At 36.9% G+C, this 15,259-nt stretch overlaps 2 protein-coding genes across 9 annotated transcripts; both read left to right on the top strand.

Moving 5' to 3' along the window:
• Nucleotides 1–1,256: 1,256 nt before the first annotated feature.
• LOC106318645 (probable thiol methyltransferase 2) lies at nt 1,257–8,749 on the top strand. 8 transcript variants are annotated; one of them, XM_013756710.1, is made up of 7 exons: nt 1,257–1,701; nt 1,803–1,931; nt 2,025–2,112; nt 2,216–2,315; nt 2,392–2,438; nt 2,537–2,615; nt 4,607–7,640. In XM_013756710.1, the coding sequence occupies exons 1-7, from the start codon at nt 1,647–1,649 to the stop codon at nt 4,655–4,657; spliced, it is 549 nt and encodes a 182-aa protein (XP_013612164.1). In that variant the 5' UTR covers nt 1,257–1,646; the 3' UTR covers nt 4,658–7,640. The 8 variants fall into 8 exon arrangements, with proteins under 8 accessions (XP_013612164.1, XP_013612167.1, XP_013612161.1 ...); XM_013756713.1 differs by having other exon boundaries at nt 1,990–2,112; XM_013756712.1 differs by having other exon boundaries at nt 1,258–1,724; nt 1,990–2,112.
• On the top strand, nt 8,690–11,462 carry LOC106318644 (purple acid phosphatase 10-like). Its single transcript, XM_013756705.1, has 8 exons — nt 8,690–8,933; nt 9,449–9,649; nt 9,741–9,852; nt 9,946–10,175; nt 10,318–10,456; nt 10,541–10,761; nt 10,843–10,964; nt 11,064–11,462. Exons 1-8 carry the CDS (start codon nt 8,748–8,750, stop codon nt 11,254–11,256), a joined length of 1,404 nt encoding a protein of 467 aa, XP_013612159.1. The 5' UTR covers nt 8,690–8,747; the 3' UTR covers nt 11,257–11,462.
• The last annotated feature ends 3,797 nt before the right edge of the window (nt 11,463–15,259 follow it).

Genomic DNA, 15,259 nt, shown 5'->3' with positions numbered 1-15,259 from the left:
AAATCATTTGGATTCCCGCCTTTAAATCATCTATTTAATCTCTTACACAAGATTGAGGATTATCTTGGGAATTTTGCATGATTCAGCAAACAGAGTACAGATTGGTTTAGTTAAGCCAAAGGTTATCTAGATAATATTCTTCCCTATGAGTGGTGATTTAGCCAAAATCAAATCATTTAAATAAAATAACAATTCTTTGCTCCAATGTAGTTCATAACCCAAATTACTAAAAAGTAATCAGAATGTAAGAGCTGACTAGTTGGGGATTATACATCAAGTTAAAATTGAAAGTATTGAGGGCCTCAATTTGAGGCCTAGTCTAAAGCCCAAAGAAATAATGGCGCCAAAAAAAATCAAGTGAAGTCCCGTCTTTTTTTTTTTAACAAAACATGTCTTCTTGCTACATTGATGTATGTGTGTGGTTCTGGAATTGAGCTCAAGACATCGCATTAGTTTGGTTCTTCCGATCTTATCTTGCGAGGAGGTGTCTGTGTGTGGCTGTAGATGGCTATACATGGACCGGTGTGTCCGCGTGTTTGATTGGAGTTCCTCCTTGGCGTTTTCCGAGTCGGAGTTCATGGATCCTCTTTGTAGCTTCGTGTTCTTGGTCTCCTCAGTGCTCTAGTTTGGTGTTGCTGCTGGGCTTGCTCGCTCTCGTCTCTCCTTCGGTTTTGCACCCTTCTCAGCTGTCGCAGGTTTGGTTAAGCTCTATGTTTGTCTGGTTCTTTATGGTACAGCTTTATAGTTTCTATGGGTTGTGGTTCCGTTTGTAGTTTCATGGTGCAGCTTAGATGTTTTCTCTTGATGGGGTTTGTGTCTCCCTTATGTGGAATTAGGCTCTCGTAAAACTCTCGAGCTTCGTTTCTGATTGTGTTGACTTTGTATTCTGTTTCAAATTTCGCCATGGTTTAATATAAGAATCTTTCAGTGAAAAAGGCTAGAAAAATAAAAGATTTCATGTCTGTTTTTTCTGCACCGTGATATATAAAATAGTTTCTTAAGATCATTTCAAATAACTGTCACAAAGAATCAAAATCTACTCGTTGTGCCTTCAAGATTTTTTTTTTTTTAAAACCTTTGATTCATTTCAATAGTCATTTTTGCTGAACACACTATAAACAAATATTTTCTCACACAGTTCAATCACTAGATAACTTGTGCATAACAAACCTTAGACCATCTCCAAAGGTGGGTTTTAGGCTGAGGCTCTAAAGCAAAATAAGGAAAAAAATAAATCAAAAATGGTATAATTACACAGAACCGCTGCCTAATTGAGAGGATGTAGAATCAGTAAAAACCCCATATGTGTCCTTTTATTATTGGCTTATTCCTTTTTGCCTTCTCTCTTCCGTTTCATCAATATTTTTTCTTTTGGTCTGAAAAATCTCTTGATCAATTGGTTGATTACGCCGGTCGTGTTTGTTTTCCGTGGTGTGGGAAGGGAGGCATCTTGTAGATGGAACCGGGGCTGCTATCAAGGAGAACGCCATGAAAATCGCCATGTCGGAGATTTTCCTCTTGAGGAAGATCAATCACCCCAACATCATTCGCTTCATCGACATGAACGAGTTTCGTCTTCTTTTGCTCTGTCTTTACATGATTGAGATGTTGGTAGATTACGCCGGTCGTGTTTGTCGTTGAACCTAATGGAAACTCCGGTGAAGCTCCGGCGGTGGAATCGTCGAGTGATATCTTCCAACGGTGTGTGACAGAGGATTCTTCTAGTAATGAACCATAATCTACTCTAATATAGTTATTGAATCTTTATTCCGTGAAGCCGTTGATATGTGTATTGGTTTAAGGTGGTTGGGAGAAGACCTGGAAAGCAGGAGCAACCCCATGGGACTTGCTGGACCAACTCCGATCAGTAAACATCTCGCTGAGACGGGTTCATTGCCTAAAGGCAGAGCTCTTGTTCCTGGTTGTAGAACGTATGTTCTTGGACAAGGACACAGCTTTCTTAAATATCTTATGTTGTGTGCTTGCCAGCAATGAAACATTGCAGGTTTATGATGTGGTGGCAGTGGCCTGCCCTGATCGTCATGTGGTTGGATTATCAAAAACTGTGATTGAAAAATCATCAAAGGTGTCAACAGTTCATCTTTGCCCAATGCAAAGTACTTCTCTCTAATCCTAATCTCTGTTTCTGGTTCTATACACAACATATAGGCTTTTGTTTATGTATATCTGCATAATATGATGACCATTCTCGCAGTTTCTTTTGTGCATTTGAAGCTAGCGTGAGACCTCCATGGGCACAAAGAATAGAAAAGCTTCTGAAACCAAGTGGAGAGCTTATAACATTGATGTTTCCTGTAAGCATTACAATGGTATCTCCATTCTCTGATACATTTCTGATGAAACCTGAAAAATATTGATGTCTTTTGGCAGATGGATGAGCGTTCTGGAGGTCCTCCTTACAAAGTATTTGTGTCTGAGTAATGTGTTCTCCCCTCTTATCTCTTTTAATAACAGCAGCAACATCATTTACACGTTGTGGCAAAAGATTCACTCTGTAATCTTTAAAATGTTGCAGTTACGAGAAGGTTCTGATTCCACTGGGATTTGAGGCAATGTCCATTGTGGACAAGGAACGTGCTATAACACCACGCAAGGTATAATATACAACATGAAACTTTCAAATAAGCCTTGAGATAATGAGATAATGTTAACCTTTGGAATCAAATGTTTAAATTTTATAGAATCCAATAACTTATAACTTTTGTAAAATTTAAATTTAATAATTCAACTTCTAAAAAAAAAATTTAAGAACCTCAAATGGGTTCTCCCATTGGACCTTGACAAAACTAATTCCATAAACAAGGGTTCTAAACTTCATAAAGTACAAAATTAACAATTAAACAAATCATTGGAACCCATCAAGGGTTCTAACCATTGGACATGCTCTTATTATGTGGTCTTGATAACTTGATTATTTCTAATGAGATTTTTTATCTTTCCATTATAATATCTGTCAAAGATTTTAAAATATTTTTTAATCATTTTTAAAATTATATAATCTGAGTAGCAATCGTAAGATATTGGTCCAGTACATTTTATTCTATAGAGCTTATTAAGAAATATTCAAAAAAAAATTAATAATATATCTCTTAAGATAGCTATCTAGTCTTTAATTATGACCAAATATTTTGCTTAGTTGGAAATTCTTTTAGAAATTAGGTAAAATTAAAATTTATGGGGTTTAGGAATTTTTTAGTTATCAATTTTTTTATCATCTATGGTTGTGTTTATAACTAGTGACTAGATTTTAACCCGCACACACGTGTGGATAACATTTCATTTATAGATATAAAATTTTATATTATTTTGTGTATAATAATTTATGATAATATATTGCTGCCATTTTAAAAATATCTTAAAATTTAACATATGTTAACAATTTTATTTTTTAAAAAAAATATTACATAATTTATGAATATTAATCATTTTAAAAGGTGAATGATATTTTAGTCACTTTAAACGGTGAGTGATATTTTATTTATTTATCTTAATGAAAGTATTTTTCAAAATATATTGGTTTACCAATTCAACATAATTTTAATATGTTTGCACAAAAAACATAATTTTAATATGTAATTCATTAATTACTTCTATTTTAATATAATGTAGAATATACTTATAAAATTTATAAAATTAGCATATAATTTCATTATTTTGTTTATAATAAAAATTTAATTAAAATTAATTTATAATAATATTATACTACTAACTGCAAAATTAATCAGTGCATTAATTAAAAGAATATTTAAAATTTTAAAAAGATTTTGTTAGATTTTTTCTCAACAGATTTTGTTATTTATAAAACTAAAATTTAAATTTATAGTTAAAGTGGATTTGTTATTAATATCCTTATAATTTAGAAATGTTATACATTAAATAAACTAATGTAAACAATAAAAAAAAATTATTTGAATATATGGACTTAGACTTCTAGTATAACTATTTTGTTGTAGATAAAAATGATACTTCTATTTTAATAGATAAGATGACTTTTAAAGAAATCTATCTTAGACTTTTCCGAGTGGGACAAGTAGACTTTTAATTTGCCCAACACCTACCGGGAAAGTTAATAATTAATTAATTAATTATATAGATACATCAAACTATAGTACAAAAGCTATAGTCCCTTTTCTAGCTCGTGATGTCATTAAAGGACCTTGACAAAACAAGATCGACAATGTCACACGTGTGAAAGTCGTAGGAAGATCCTCTTTGCTTTTGCTACAAACCAACCAGTTTTCACGAGAAGAGGTTATATCTGAAACTCAAAGCTGGGTTTTACTCGAATCTTCCACTTCTTTTGTAGTGTCTTTTGATGTCTTATCATTGATGAAACCTAAGACGCTTAGAATCTTTCTTATTAATATTTTCTTTTCAGAAAGTTATAGGTTTCCCCCTTGATTTATATATAGTGTCTCTGAGGCTAGAGGATGCTCAGACCATCAAAGATGCATGATTTCAATTCAAAACGAGTTTATAAAACCTAAGAAGCCTTTCAAGTTTATCAATGCAGTTGCGGACTGATGGTTAACGAATTCTGGTAGGAGACTGAGTTTTTGTTCAACTCTACTTCAACTCTTTTCAGGCTTTCAAAAAAATTAAAGACTCTGAAACCGGCGATCAAGAAACTGAGTAAAGAGAAAGTAGAAGATATATAAAAAAAAAACAAAGGAGGCCTTCTCAAAGCTCTGTGAATGCCAGACCAAGACGATGGAAAATCCTACCCAGCTTAATATGGAGGCAGAGTCTGTAGCTCTGATCAGATGGTCTTTCCTCTCGAGATTGGAGAAGAAAGTTCTGAGTCAAAAAGCTAAGATTCACTGGTTAGGAGTTGGAGATGGTAACAATAAAAACTTTCATAAGGTTGCAACTATCAGGGAGGTTCGAAATTCCATCAGAGAAATTAAAAGAGCTGATGGCTCAATAGTAGATAATCAAGAAGATATTAAAAAGGAAGCTGTGGAGCATTTCAACAACTTTCTATCTCACACGCCCCCTGATTACAAAGGTGTACGATTGGATGAGCTAAAAACTCTTTTGAATTATGATTGTGCGCAGGAGGACATGAACATGCTAATTGGTGAGGTTCCAAGGGAAGAGGTAATGAGGGTTCTCTTTGGAATGGCAGCAGACAAGTCTCCCGGCCCGGATGGTTACACCAGTGAGTTCTTCAAAACTACTTGGGCACCGGTGGGGACTTTGTTACTGCAGTGAAGTCTTTCTTTGATAAAGGGTTTCTCCCAAAAGGGATTAACTCAACAATATTGACGCTCATCCCCAAGAAAGATGAAGCCATTTCAATGAAAGATTACAGACCCATCTCCTGCTGCAACGTGATCTACAAGGTTATTTCAAAAATCTTGGCTAATAGTTTGAAAAGGTTGCTTCCTTCATTCATATCTTCGAACCAATCGACATTTGTCAAGGATAGGCTGCTTATGGAGAATGTTTTATTGGCATATGAGCTTGTTAAAAACTACCACAAGGACTCTGTCTCTGCAAGATGTGCGGTTAAAATAGATATCTCGAAGGCTTTTGACTTAGTACAGTGGTATTTTATGCTCTCTATCCTTTCAGAAATGAACCTACCAGAGAAATTCATCATATGAATCGAGAAATGCATAGATCTGGCATTCTTCTCTGTTCAGATTAATGGAGAGTTAGCAGGAGACTTCGTAAAGGCTGCTCTCTCTCGCCATATCTATTTGTGATATGTATGCAAGTGTTGTCTAAGCTCCTAGATAAAGCCGCAAAAGCTAAGAGTATTGGATACCATCCACACTGTCAGGAACTAGCTCACTCACCTCTGTTTCGCTGATGATGTTCTAGTCTTCTCAGACGGGAAGCAAAGCTCTATTGAAGGCATCCTGAAAGTATTTCGAAATTATGCGACAATGTCTGATCTGAATATCAGCCTAGAGAAGTCTACTCTCGACATGGCGGGTATTACTGAGGATGATAGCGTCGCAATCCTGATTTAGTTCCCATTTGAAACAGGTTCTCTCCCGGTCAGATATCTAGGCCTTCCATTGATGTCAAAAAAGTCAGTAAATGATTATGCTCCCCTGCTCTCGAGAATAAGATCGAAGATCAGCTCCTGGACAGCTCGACACCTTTCCTTTGCTGGTAGACTGCAGCTGATTGGCTCAGTGATATTTTGCCGGCCAGATATCTAGGCCTTCCATTGATGTCAAAAAAAGTCAGTAAATGATTATGCTCCCCTGCTCTCGAGAATAAGATCGAAGATCAGCTCCTGGACAGCTCAACACCTTTCTTTTGCTGGTAGACTGCAGCTTATTGGCTCAGTGATATATAGCTTGACAAACTTTCGGATGTCAGCTTTCAGGCTTCCAAACTAGTGTATTTAGGAAATCAACAAAATCTGTTCAGCCTTCCTCTGGCCAGGTCCTGTTCTATCCACTTAAAAAACTAAGATAGCTTGGTCAGATTTCTGTGCGCCGAAGGATGAAGGAGGGTTAGGGCTGAGATCTCTGGAGGAAGCTAACAAAGTCTCCTGTTTAAAATTGATATGGTGCATTCTCTCTGCTAGGACTGCTCTGTGGGTTCAATGGATTCAAAAGTATCTTATCAGAAAAGATTATTTATGAAGTGTGAAAGACACAAGCTCTTTAGGTTCTTGGATGTGGAAGAAACTTCTAAAGTTTCGACCCTTAGCCTCGCAACTTACAAGAGTTGACATCAGAAATGGCCTAATGACATCATTCTGGTATGATCAGTGGTCTTCCTTGGGTAAGCTACTTGATCTAACAGGAGAAAGAGGTTGCATTGATCTTGGTATCCCGATAAACGCCACATTGTAAAGGGCCGTGAAGGCTTATCGTTGCCGAAGACACATAACTTTTGTCTTGATGCAAATTGACCAGGAAATTATGGGACTACGGCGCCATGACCTTGTCCACGAGGACGATATTTGTCTTTGGAAGAGGGAGAATGGTGGTTTTCATCATGTTTTCTCCACTTCTCAAACATGGCACCTCACTCAATCTCAACCACCAAAGATTCCATGCCATAAAGGAGTTTGGTTTCCTGAAGCTATTTCTAAGTACTCGTTCATTACACGGCTTGCAATGCATAACAGATTGTCGACCGAAGACCGGATCCTCAGGTGGAATTCTCAAGTTGTTTCTACTTGCTGACTATGTAACTCGGCTGAACAAACTAGAGACCACTTGTTCTTTGAATGTTCCTATTCTGCGGAAGTCTGGAGAGGAACCATAAAAGACTTGCCCGATCCTGGCTGTCCGAATCAATAGACTCCTCTGATTTAAAAGCTGGTGACGGGGCTGCATGGGAGAGAACCTTGAGCTTTTTGTTCATATACTGTTTTCAAGCAGTGGCCTATGTTATATGGTTTGAAATGAATGCTCGTCGAGTTGGGGAGCCTTTAAAGCCCTCTAATCTGATGATCCTCTATCTGGATAAGTTGGTTCAGAACAAAATATCATCTTTGAGAAGAACAGTTGCGAGTAAGCACGAGAAGGCCATGACAATCTGGTTTGGGAGGAGATGAACTTCGGTTTCTTTCAAATTCCATTCTAAAATTCAAAATATTTATCCTTTTTGTAGATAAAAAATAGCGTTAACTTGTACAAAGGTTTATGAAGTCAATAAATTTAAAATTCTTTCAGAAAAAAAAAAAGATAACTGATTCTGAAATTACTTGAAGAATACGTAGATTGAGAATAACAAATAAACTAATCTATTTTCATATGAGAGAATGGAATATCCCTTAGCATCGTCCACCAGTTAGCATATGCCTTGCTTTGTGATCTACGTTTCTTGAAGCATTTATTATCAAGTTATTTTAAATATTTTGTGATTGGTTTATTTTAAGATCTATGTATATAAGAAAATTGAAGTCAATGATGTACTAGATAGACAGCTATTAACCAGAATATGTATCCTATCGGCTTGTGGTTTTAAAATATTACATTAAAATCCGCATTAATGCTACATGATCTGATATGAATAGATCATATTCGACGGGACTTGGTGAGCTAAAAACGAAAATGAAACACTTTTTTTTTCTTTTTCAGATGAAAGTTTACTTGTGGAGAGAGTAGACAGTAAAGTTAGAGGAAAACGTTTAATCTCGATTGTTTTGTGTGTCAAAGTTCAGTCCATAAACGAAATTAAAAAGAAAACAAAATGAAGAAGGAATATAAAATGAAAACGAAAAGACAAGTTAGACTAATACTATTATATTCCTTCTTCATTTTGTTTTCTTTTTGACTAATACTATTATATTCCTTCTTCATTTTGTTTTCTTTTTAATAATAAAGAAAAACAATTTCTGAACAAAATAATAAAGAAAAACAATTTCTGAAGTTTCAAACAAAATGAAGAAGAAAAAGACAAGTTAGTTGACATAAATAACAGATGACAAGAAAAAGATAGCATCGATTCGTGTAATAGAAAATCTTACAAGCGTTCACATATCAAACAAAACAAATAAATTTATAAAAATAGAATAATATTCTAACCCAAAAATATTAAACTCGATCGAAATGAGTTAAATCTTTTTTCTTTAAAGACAGAGTTGGCAACTTCGTACGAATATTCGGGTTCTTAAGTTAACTCATGTATCTATCTTCTTTACAAGGAAACTTCCCTGTCTATATAGGAATAGCTTCCCTCAGGATATATCTTTAGGCAAAATAATCTGACCACTCAAAAAGAAGAAAAAGATAAGAGAAGCTGAGAAAATGGGTCCGCGTCTGGAAGGACCAAATCTATTCCTCCTTATTCTGGGTTTGGTTCTGAACAGTTTAGTGCTGTTCTGTCATGGTGGCAGAACAAGTAGTTATGTTAGGAGGTTAGAGGCAACGGTTGATATGCCACTCGATAGTGATGTTTTTCGTTTTCCTCCTGGTTACAATGCACCTCAACAGGTACGTATACACGCCTTTTCTTTCTATAATCTACAATCTTTTCTGAGTTTTGTTCCCAAAAATAATTATAATGATGAAGTATTAGTTTTTTTTTGTTTTTTTGGTTAAGTTGCTGGTACATCAATTTAATTTGTCGGTGGGTGTTAGAGTTTATCTTTTTGAGTTTAAGTGTTTAACATTGGTAGAGCTGGCCATCCTGAAATTTTAGAGATTATAATAATGATTTTTAAATGTATCTTTGATAATTTTAGATGTCATATGGTCTATATATCAACTCTTAAAAACTAGGGGTTCAAAATCTTACTATGCTAGAACCGGCTCTGAATATTAGGTGTGACTCTTTTTTTTTTAATCTTAGATTTAATGGAAGAAAAAGCTATTTAGTGGGGGACTCTGATTGATTATAATAAAGATTATACAGATGCAAACTTTTCTTCTTTGTAAAACAATGGATCTAAATGTCAAAAAACAAAAAAAAACAACAACTGATCTAAATTGGGGGGTCCACAAAAAAGGTGCATATAACACAAGGGGATGTAGAAGGGAAAGCAGTGATAGTGTCTTGGGTGACACAAGAAGCACCAGGATCTGACGCAGTTCTTTACTGGAAAGAGAACAGCTCCAAAAAGCTCAAGGCCTATGGCAAATCCAAGACGTACAAGTTCTACAACTATACGTCTGGTCACATCCATCATTGCACCATCAGAAACTTGGAGGTCCATTATATATATTTTTTAAATGCCATCGTCATTATCAAAATCTTTGCTATTATCAGTTTAATCTGATATTGTGGTTCTCTTCTTGCAGTATGACACCAAGTACTACTATGTGGTAGGTGTGGGACAAACGGAGCGTGAGTTCTATTTCTTCACTCCTCCTGAAGTCGGTCCTGATGTGCCCTACACGTTTGGTCTTATTGGTGATTGTCTAACATTTTCATGGTTTTAACTTCTACTAAAAAGGCATTCATTAGGTTCCCATGGAGTTGAAAAATTGTTGTTTTTTTTTGCAGGGGACCTTGGGCAGAGTTTTGACTCAAACATAACTTTAACACATTATGAGAATAATCCAACGAAAGGGCAAGCAGTTTTGTTTGTTGGAGATTTCTCATATGCTGACCAATACCCGAACCACGACAACAACAGATGGGACAGTTGGGGAAGATTTGCTGAAAGAAGCACAGCTTATCAGCCCTGGATTTGGACCGTTGGAAACCATGAACTCGATTTTGCCCCCGAGCTTGTAAAGCTTCTTGCTTCATCTACCCTTTTTTGGATTTAGGCATAAAATGCTACAACACAAATAGATATAAGAGCATGTAGTTAGACTAGCACTACATAAATTAGACTGAGACTGAAACGGATTGTTTTTACGCGCTCTGCAGGGAGAAACCAAACCATTTAAGCCATTCCTGAATAGGTACCGTACTCCTTACCGATCATCAGGCAGCACAGAACCATTCTGGTACTCAATAAAGAGAGGACCGGCTTACATAATTGTGCTAGCTTCATATTCAGCATATGGTAAACTCATCTTGAACCTTTTGGTGAGATTATTATTAAACCAAGACGTAAGATGAATCTAATGTTCCATTTTTTCTTGGACAGGTAAATACACGCCACAGTTCAAATGGCTAGAAAAGGAATTCCCTAAAGTAAACAGAACAGAAACTCCGTGGTTGATCGTTCTGATGCATTCACCGTGGTACAATAGCTACGATTACCATTACATGGAAGGTGAAACCATGAGAGTGATGTATGAGCCGTGGTTCGTCAAGTACAAAGTAGATGTTGTTTTTGCAGGTCACGTTCATGCCTATGAAAGATCAGTAAGATATCAACAACTTTTTTAACTTATCATGTCTCTTTTAACCATAGATTCTGACAACTCTGAGCTATTTTGAAACCAGGAACGTGTATCAAACATTGCATACAACGTGGTTAATGGAATTTGCACTCCTGTTAAAGATAAATCTGCTCCAGTCTACATCACCATTGGTGACGGAGGCAATCTTGAAGGATTGGCAACCAGGTAAGCTAATAATCAAACACTTGTGATCATTGCAACTGTGTTTTTTTTTGGATTAGATTAAGATGAAGAGTTTGAAAATGTGTGATATGGTTTCTGCAGAATGACAGAACCTCAGCCTAAGTACTCTGCCTTCAGAGAAGCGAGCTTCGGACACGCGGTGTTATCGATAAAGAACAGGACTCACGCGTACTATGGTTGGCACAGGAACCAGGATGGCTATGCGGTGAAGGGTGACACCATGTGGTTCTATAATAGATTCTGGCATCCCATTGATGACTCTCCTTCTGAGTGATTCTTGAGAACCTTTGAATACATCACTTTTGATGTTGCATGTCCTTGTTTTTACATAAAAAATCAATCAAACAAAGGTGTAGTAGGATTAGATTGTGTAAAGGATTTGATCACGATCTAAAACTCGAAACATATGCAGAAACTATTTATCCGTTCTGGTTTGGAGAGTGTGACTCAAATTCGATTGTAATCTTATAAGATTCTCTACTTATCTCCTTGAGCTATCTATTATCTACTATAAAATAAGAAGCTATTCTTGTTGTTTCCATAGCCTTCTCTCTGTGAGTTAAGTCTTAAGACATGTTTACTGTTGACCGTGAGGCAATTCTTTGAGTTCAAAAGTATTTTTTACAGTTGTTAATTAAGCAGGAACCAGAGGGTCTCTATTGTTTCTTGTAGCTCAAGGAATTAATGGCTCTTGTGATGGGAGGATAATCTCTTACTTTTGTCCCCTATATACCACACATTTTCCAATTGTCTATATGCGTAACCAAGTGTATTCGCATCTCTTTTTTTTTTTTTTTGAAAGAATTTTAAATTTATTCACTTCAAAATTTTTTGTACAACCTAATGCTATTTTGTGTAGATAGCTATAAGACCTAAAAAAACTTTGAGAAGAAAAAGAAGCATTATCTACTCCCAAACCATATCTCCATGGCCTTCTCATATTTACTTCCCACTCTCTTTCGCAAGGAGGATATTCTGTTTCTGACCAACCTATCGATATAGATAATCAATCGAGCAGGGGGTAGAGAAGGATCTCCAACTCTCCGGGTGTTTCTCTCATGCCAGATAGCGTAGACTACCGTTTGGAAACAGTATCGAAGGAGGAAGGTTAGTGTTGGGTCTGGAAGACCCGTCACCAACCGTTGTATCAAAGATTGCCATTGCACCGAATGTCCTTGCCCAGCCAGGCCCCTTATTGTTCATTTCCAAACTTCTTCAGAGAAAACACACTCGAAAAACAAATGATCTCGCGTTTCAGTAGTTGCGTTGCAGAGCCAGCAAGTTGATATTGCTTGAGGGTTTCACTTAAGCATCCGATCTCCCGTCGATAACCTGTTGTGAACCGCATCCCAAGTCAGAAAGGAAATTTTGGGAGTAGCCTCCTTGAACCATATCCCCTTGGACCAAAGAACACGGGGCCCGTGTGCTCTTGTTAGATTCCAAGTTTGAGATGTCGTGAAACCCGTTCTGAAATCTCCATTCTCCCTCATCCAAAGACATCTATCATCTTGCTGTCCAAGACCGCGTTCCTGAAGAGATATAATATCATTCTCTATCTGAAGTAAGACATGGCTTCTATGCCGACGCCTGCGATAGGTGTTTACTACTCTCTCCACCGTCGCGTTGATCGGAATGCCAAGTCTGATACAACTAGTTTCTCCTGTAAGATTTAACAGGACTCCCAGCTGTGACCATTTATCAAAGCCAGAATGATGTCCAAGCTCCGCTGTTTACTTCCATTTTTGTGAGCTGCAGGGCCAAAGGTCTGAGCTTCAGGACTTTTTTCCACATCCAGGAGCCCAGGGAACTTGTTTCCTTCACATTCCAAAAGGAGCTTTTCCTGATCAGATATTTGTGAATCCATTGAACCCACAGCGAAGATCTTGCTGAGAGAATGCGCCATATTAACTTCAAACAAGAGACTTTGTTAACTTCCTCCAGATCCCGCAGACCTAAACCGCCTTCCTCCTTCGGTTTACAAACATCAGACCATGCAATCTTTGTCTTCTGGGTAGACATCACCGGTCCCGACCAAAGAAAAGCCGAACATAAGCTGTTAATCTCTCGAATGCATTGCTTAGGAAGCCGAAAAGCTGACATCCAAAAGTTTGTCACACTATACATCACATAACCAATTAACTGCAGTCGACCCGCAAATGAAAGATGCCGCGCTGTCCAGGAGGATATCTTGTTTCTGATTTGCGAGATCAGAGGAGCATAGTCTGTGATTGACATCTTCTTTGACAGCAGCGGTAACCCTAAGTATCTTACAGGTAGAGAACCCGCTTCAAAAGGGAACTGATCCAAAATTTCCACAGTAGCATCCTCCTTCACACCAGCCAGGAACATGGTAGATTTCTCGAGGCTAATACTCAGACCAGACATCATAGCAAACTTCTTAAAAACTGTCAACATGCCTTCTATAGAGCTCTTTTTTCCATCTGAAAAGACCAAGACGTCGTCGGCAAAACAGAGGTGTGTGATGGATAACTCCTTGCAGTAGGGGTGATAATCTATGCGGTTTTCAAGAGCCGCTTTATCCAAGAGCTTGGTCAGAACTTGCATACAGATCACATAAAGATAGGGCAAGAACGAGCACCCTTGACGCAAGCCTCTCTTGCTGTTGAAGTAACCCGCTAACTCCCCATTTATCGGAACCGAAAAAGAAGCCAGCTCTATGCACTTCTTTATCCATATAAATTGTGCTAAAGAATTGTAATACGAAAAGAAATTACATTTTTTTCCAATAAACATGATTCTTCGATTTCCAGATTTAAGTTGTACAAAAGAATTTCCCAACGGTCGTGTGTCTGATGATCAGATTTTATGTTCCGTTGTGCTTGTTCTGGGTTTGGTTCTGAACAGCTTGTTGCTGTTCTGTAATGGTGGCATAAGCAGTAGATATGTCAGAAGATTCGAAGGAACATCGCTATCAATAGGCAAAATAACGGTTCCTTATAATCTCCTAACATATCTACTGGTTATGCATCCATTACAGAGCAACACTAAGCTGTTCAAAACCAAACCAGAACAAGATCAACAAAACATAAATCATTCTTTGGACACGATCTATTTTCTTATTTATCCAAAGAAAGACCTCAGATATGTTTAGCTTCTTTCATCAATAATTGATCACCTTGAGAGAGACCTCCAACAAACAAACCCGCTTGCCCTTTGGTGGGCTATTCGTGTAACGTGTTAAGTTTATTTTTGAGTCAAAATCATGCCCAAGATCCCCTTGCAAACAAAAATCTGCAAGTAGAGTTAGGTCCATGAGAGACTAATAAATCGCATTTTTATTAAAACAATGAGTATGTTTAGGAGTTAAGAAAGTTACCAGTGAGACATAACGTGTAAGAAACGTCTGGACTAATTTCAGGAGGGGTAAAGGTTCAGAACTTGCGCTCTATTTGTCCCACATCGGGTTTGGCTCAGTCATTATGCAGATACTATATCACACATTCAAACGCATCTTGCTCTTCAGGACCAAACCCACAAAAACGATCTGACACTATAAACTCTAAACCTATTCTCTCAGATATTTTTATGTTTTTTTTATATATATCCCAAGAGAGTGAAGGCAGATACAGAAAAAAAAACTAAAAGGAAGTGGAGAAAATAATGAAATTTGCAAATTTCTTGTTCTCAAGGTTTCTCAGTTACATCAACTTTTCTTATATATGCAACGTCAAGGCTATTAAAAATAAGAAAAATCAACAATCTATTTTTCGAACAAATCATAGCAGATCTTGTCCTCGTGGATGTGATGTAATGCTCCTCAACAGCTACCTAACAACTGGATGGAAACTAGCAACAATAAGGAATAAAAGCTACGGATTTCAGTAATTATATGCAGAAGTACACACAACAGGATGACTCAAAAAAGATTGTTGACTTTTTGGAAATCATATGAGGCTGAGAGCGTTTTATGTATGTTGTACACGTATATTGTTAGGTTAATGTACACATGTACAATGTGACGTTGGTGTACACATTAGCATCATATAATATGTAATTATGTAAACATGTTTTAAACAACTTACGAAGATGTTTTTGCAAATTGTAGAAAGCATTGCGGAATATATTTCATCTCAAAACACGAAAAATAAAACATCCAAAAACACATAAGATATGAGAAGTGGTCACTACAAGAAAACAGCGGTATTCTGACGGACATTCCGACGGAAAATGAAATCCTCGGAATTTCCTCTGAATATACCGACGGAATTCCGAGGAAATATCAATCCGTCAGAATATTCCGAGGAAATTCCGAGGAA

Source organism: Brassica oleracea, chromosome C9 (genome assembly GCF_000695525.1).
Source record: "Brassica oleracea var. oleracea cultivar TO1000 chromosome C9, BOL, whole genome shotgun sequence".
Classification (NCBI taxonomy): Eukaryota; Viridiplantae; Streptophyta; class Magnoliopsida; order Brassicales; family Brassicaceae; genus Brassica; species Brassica oleracea.
This window is presented reverse-complemented; position numbering and strand designations above follow the sequence as displayed.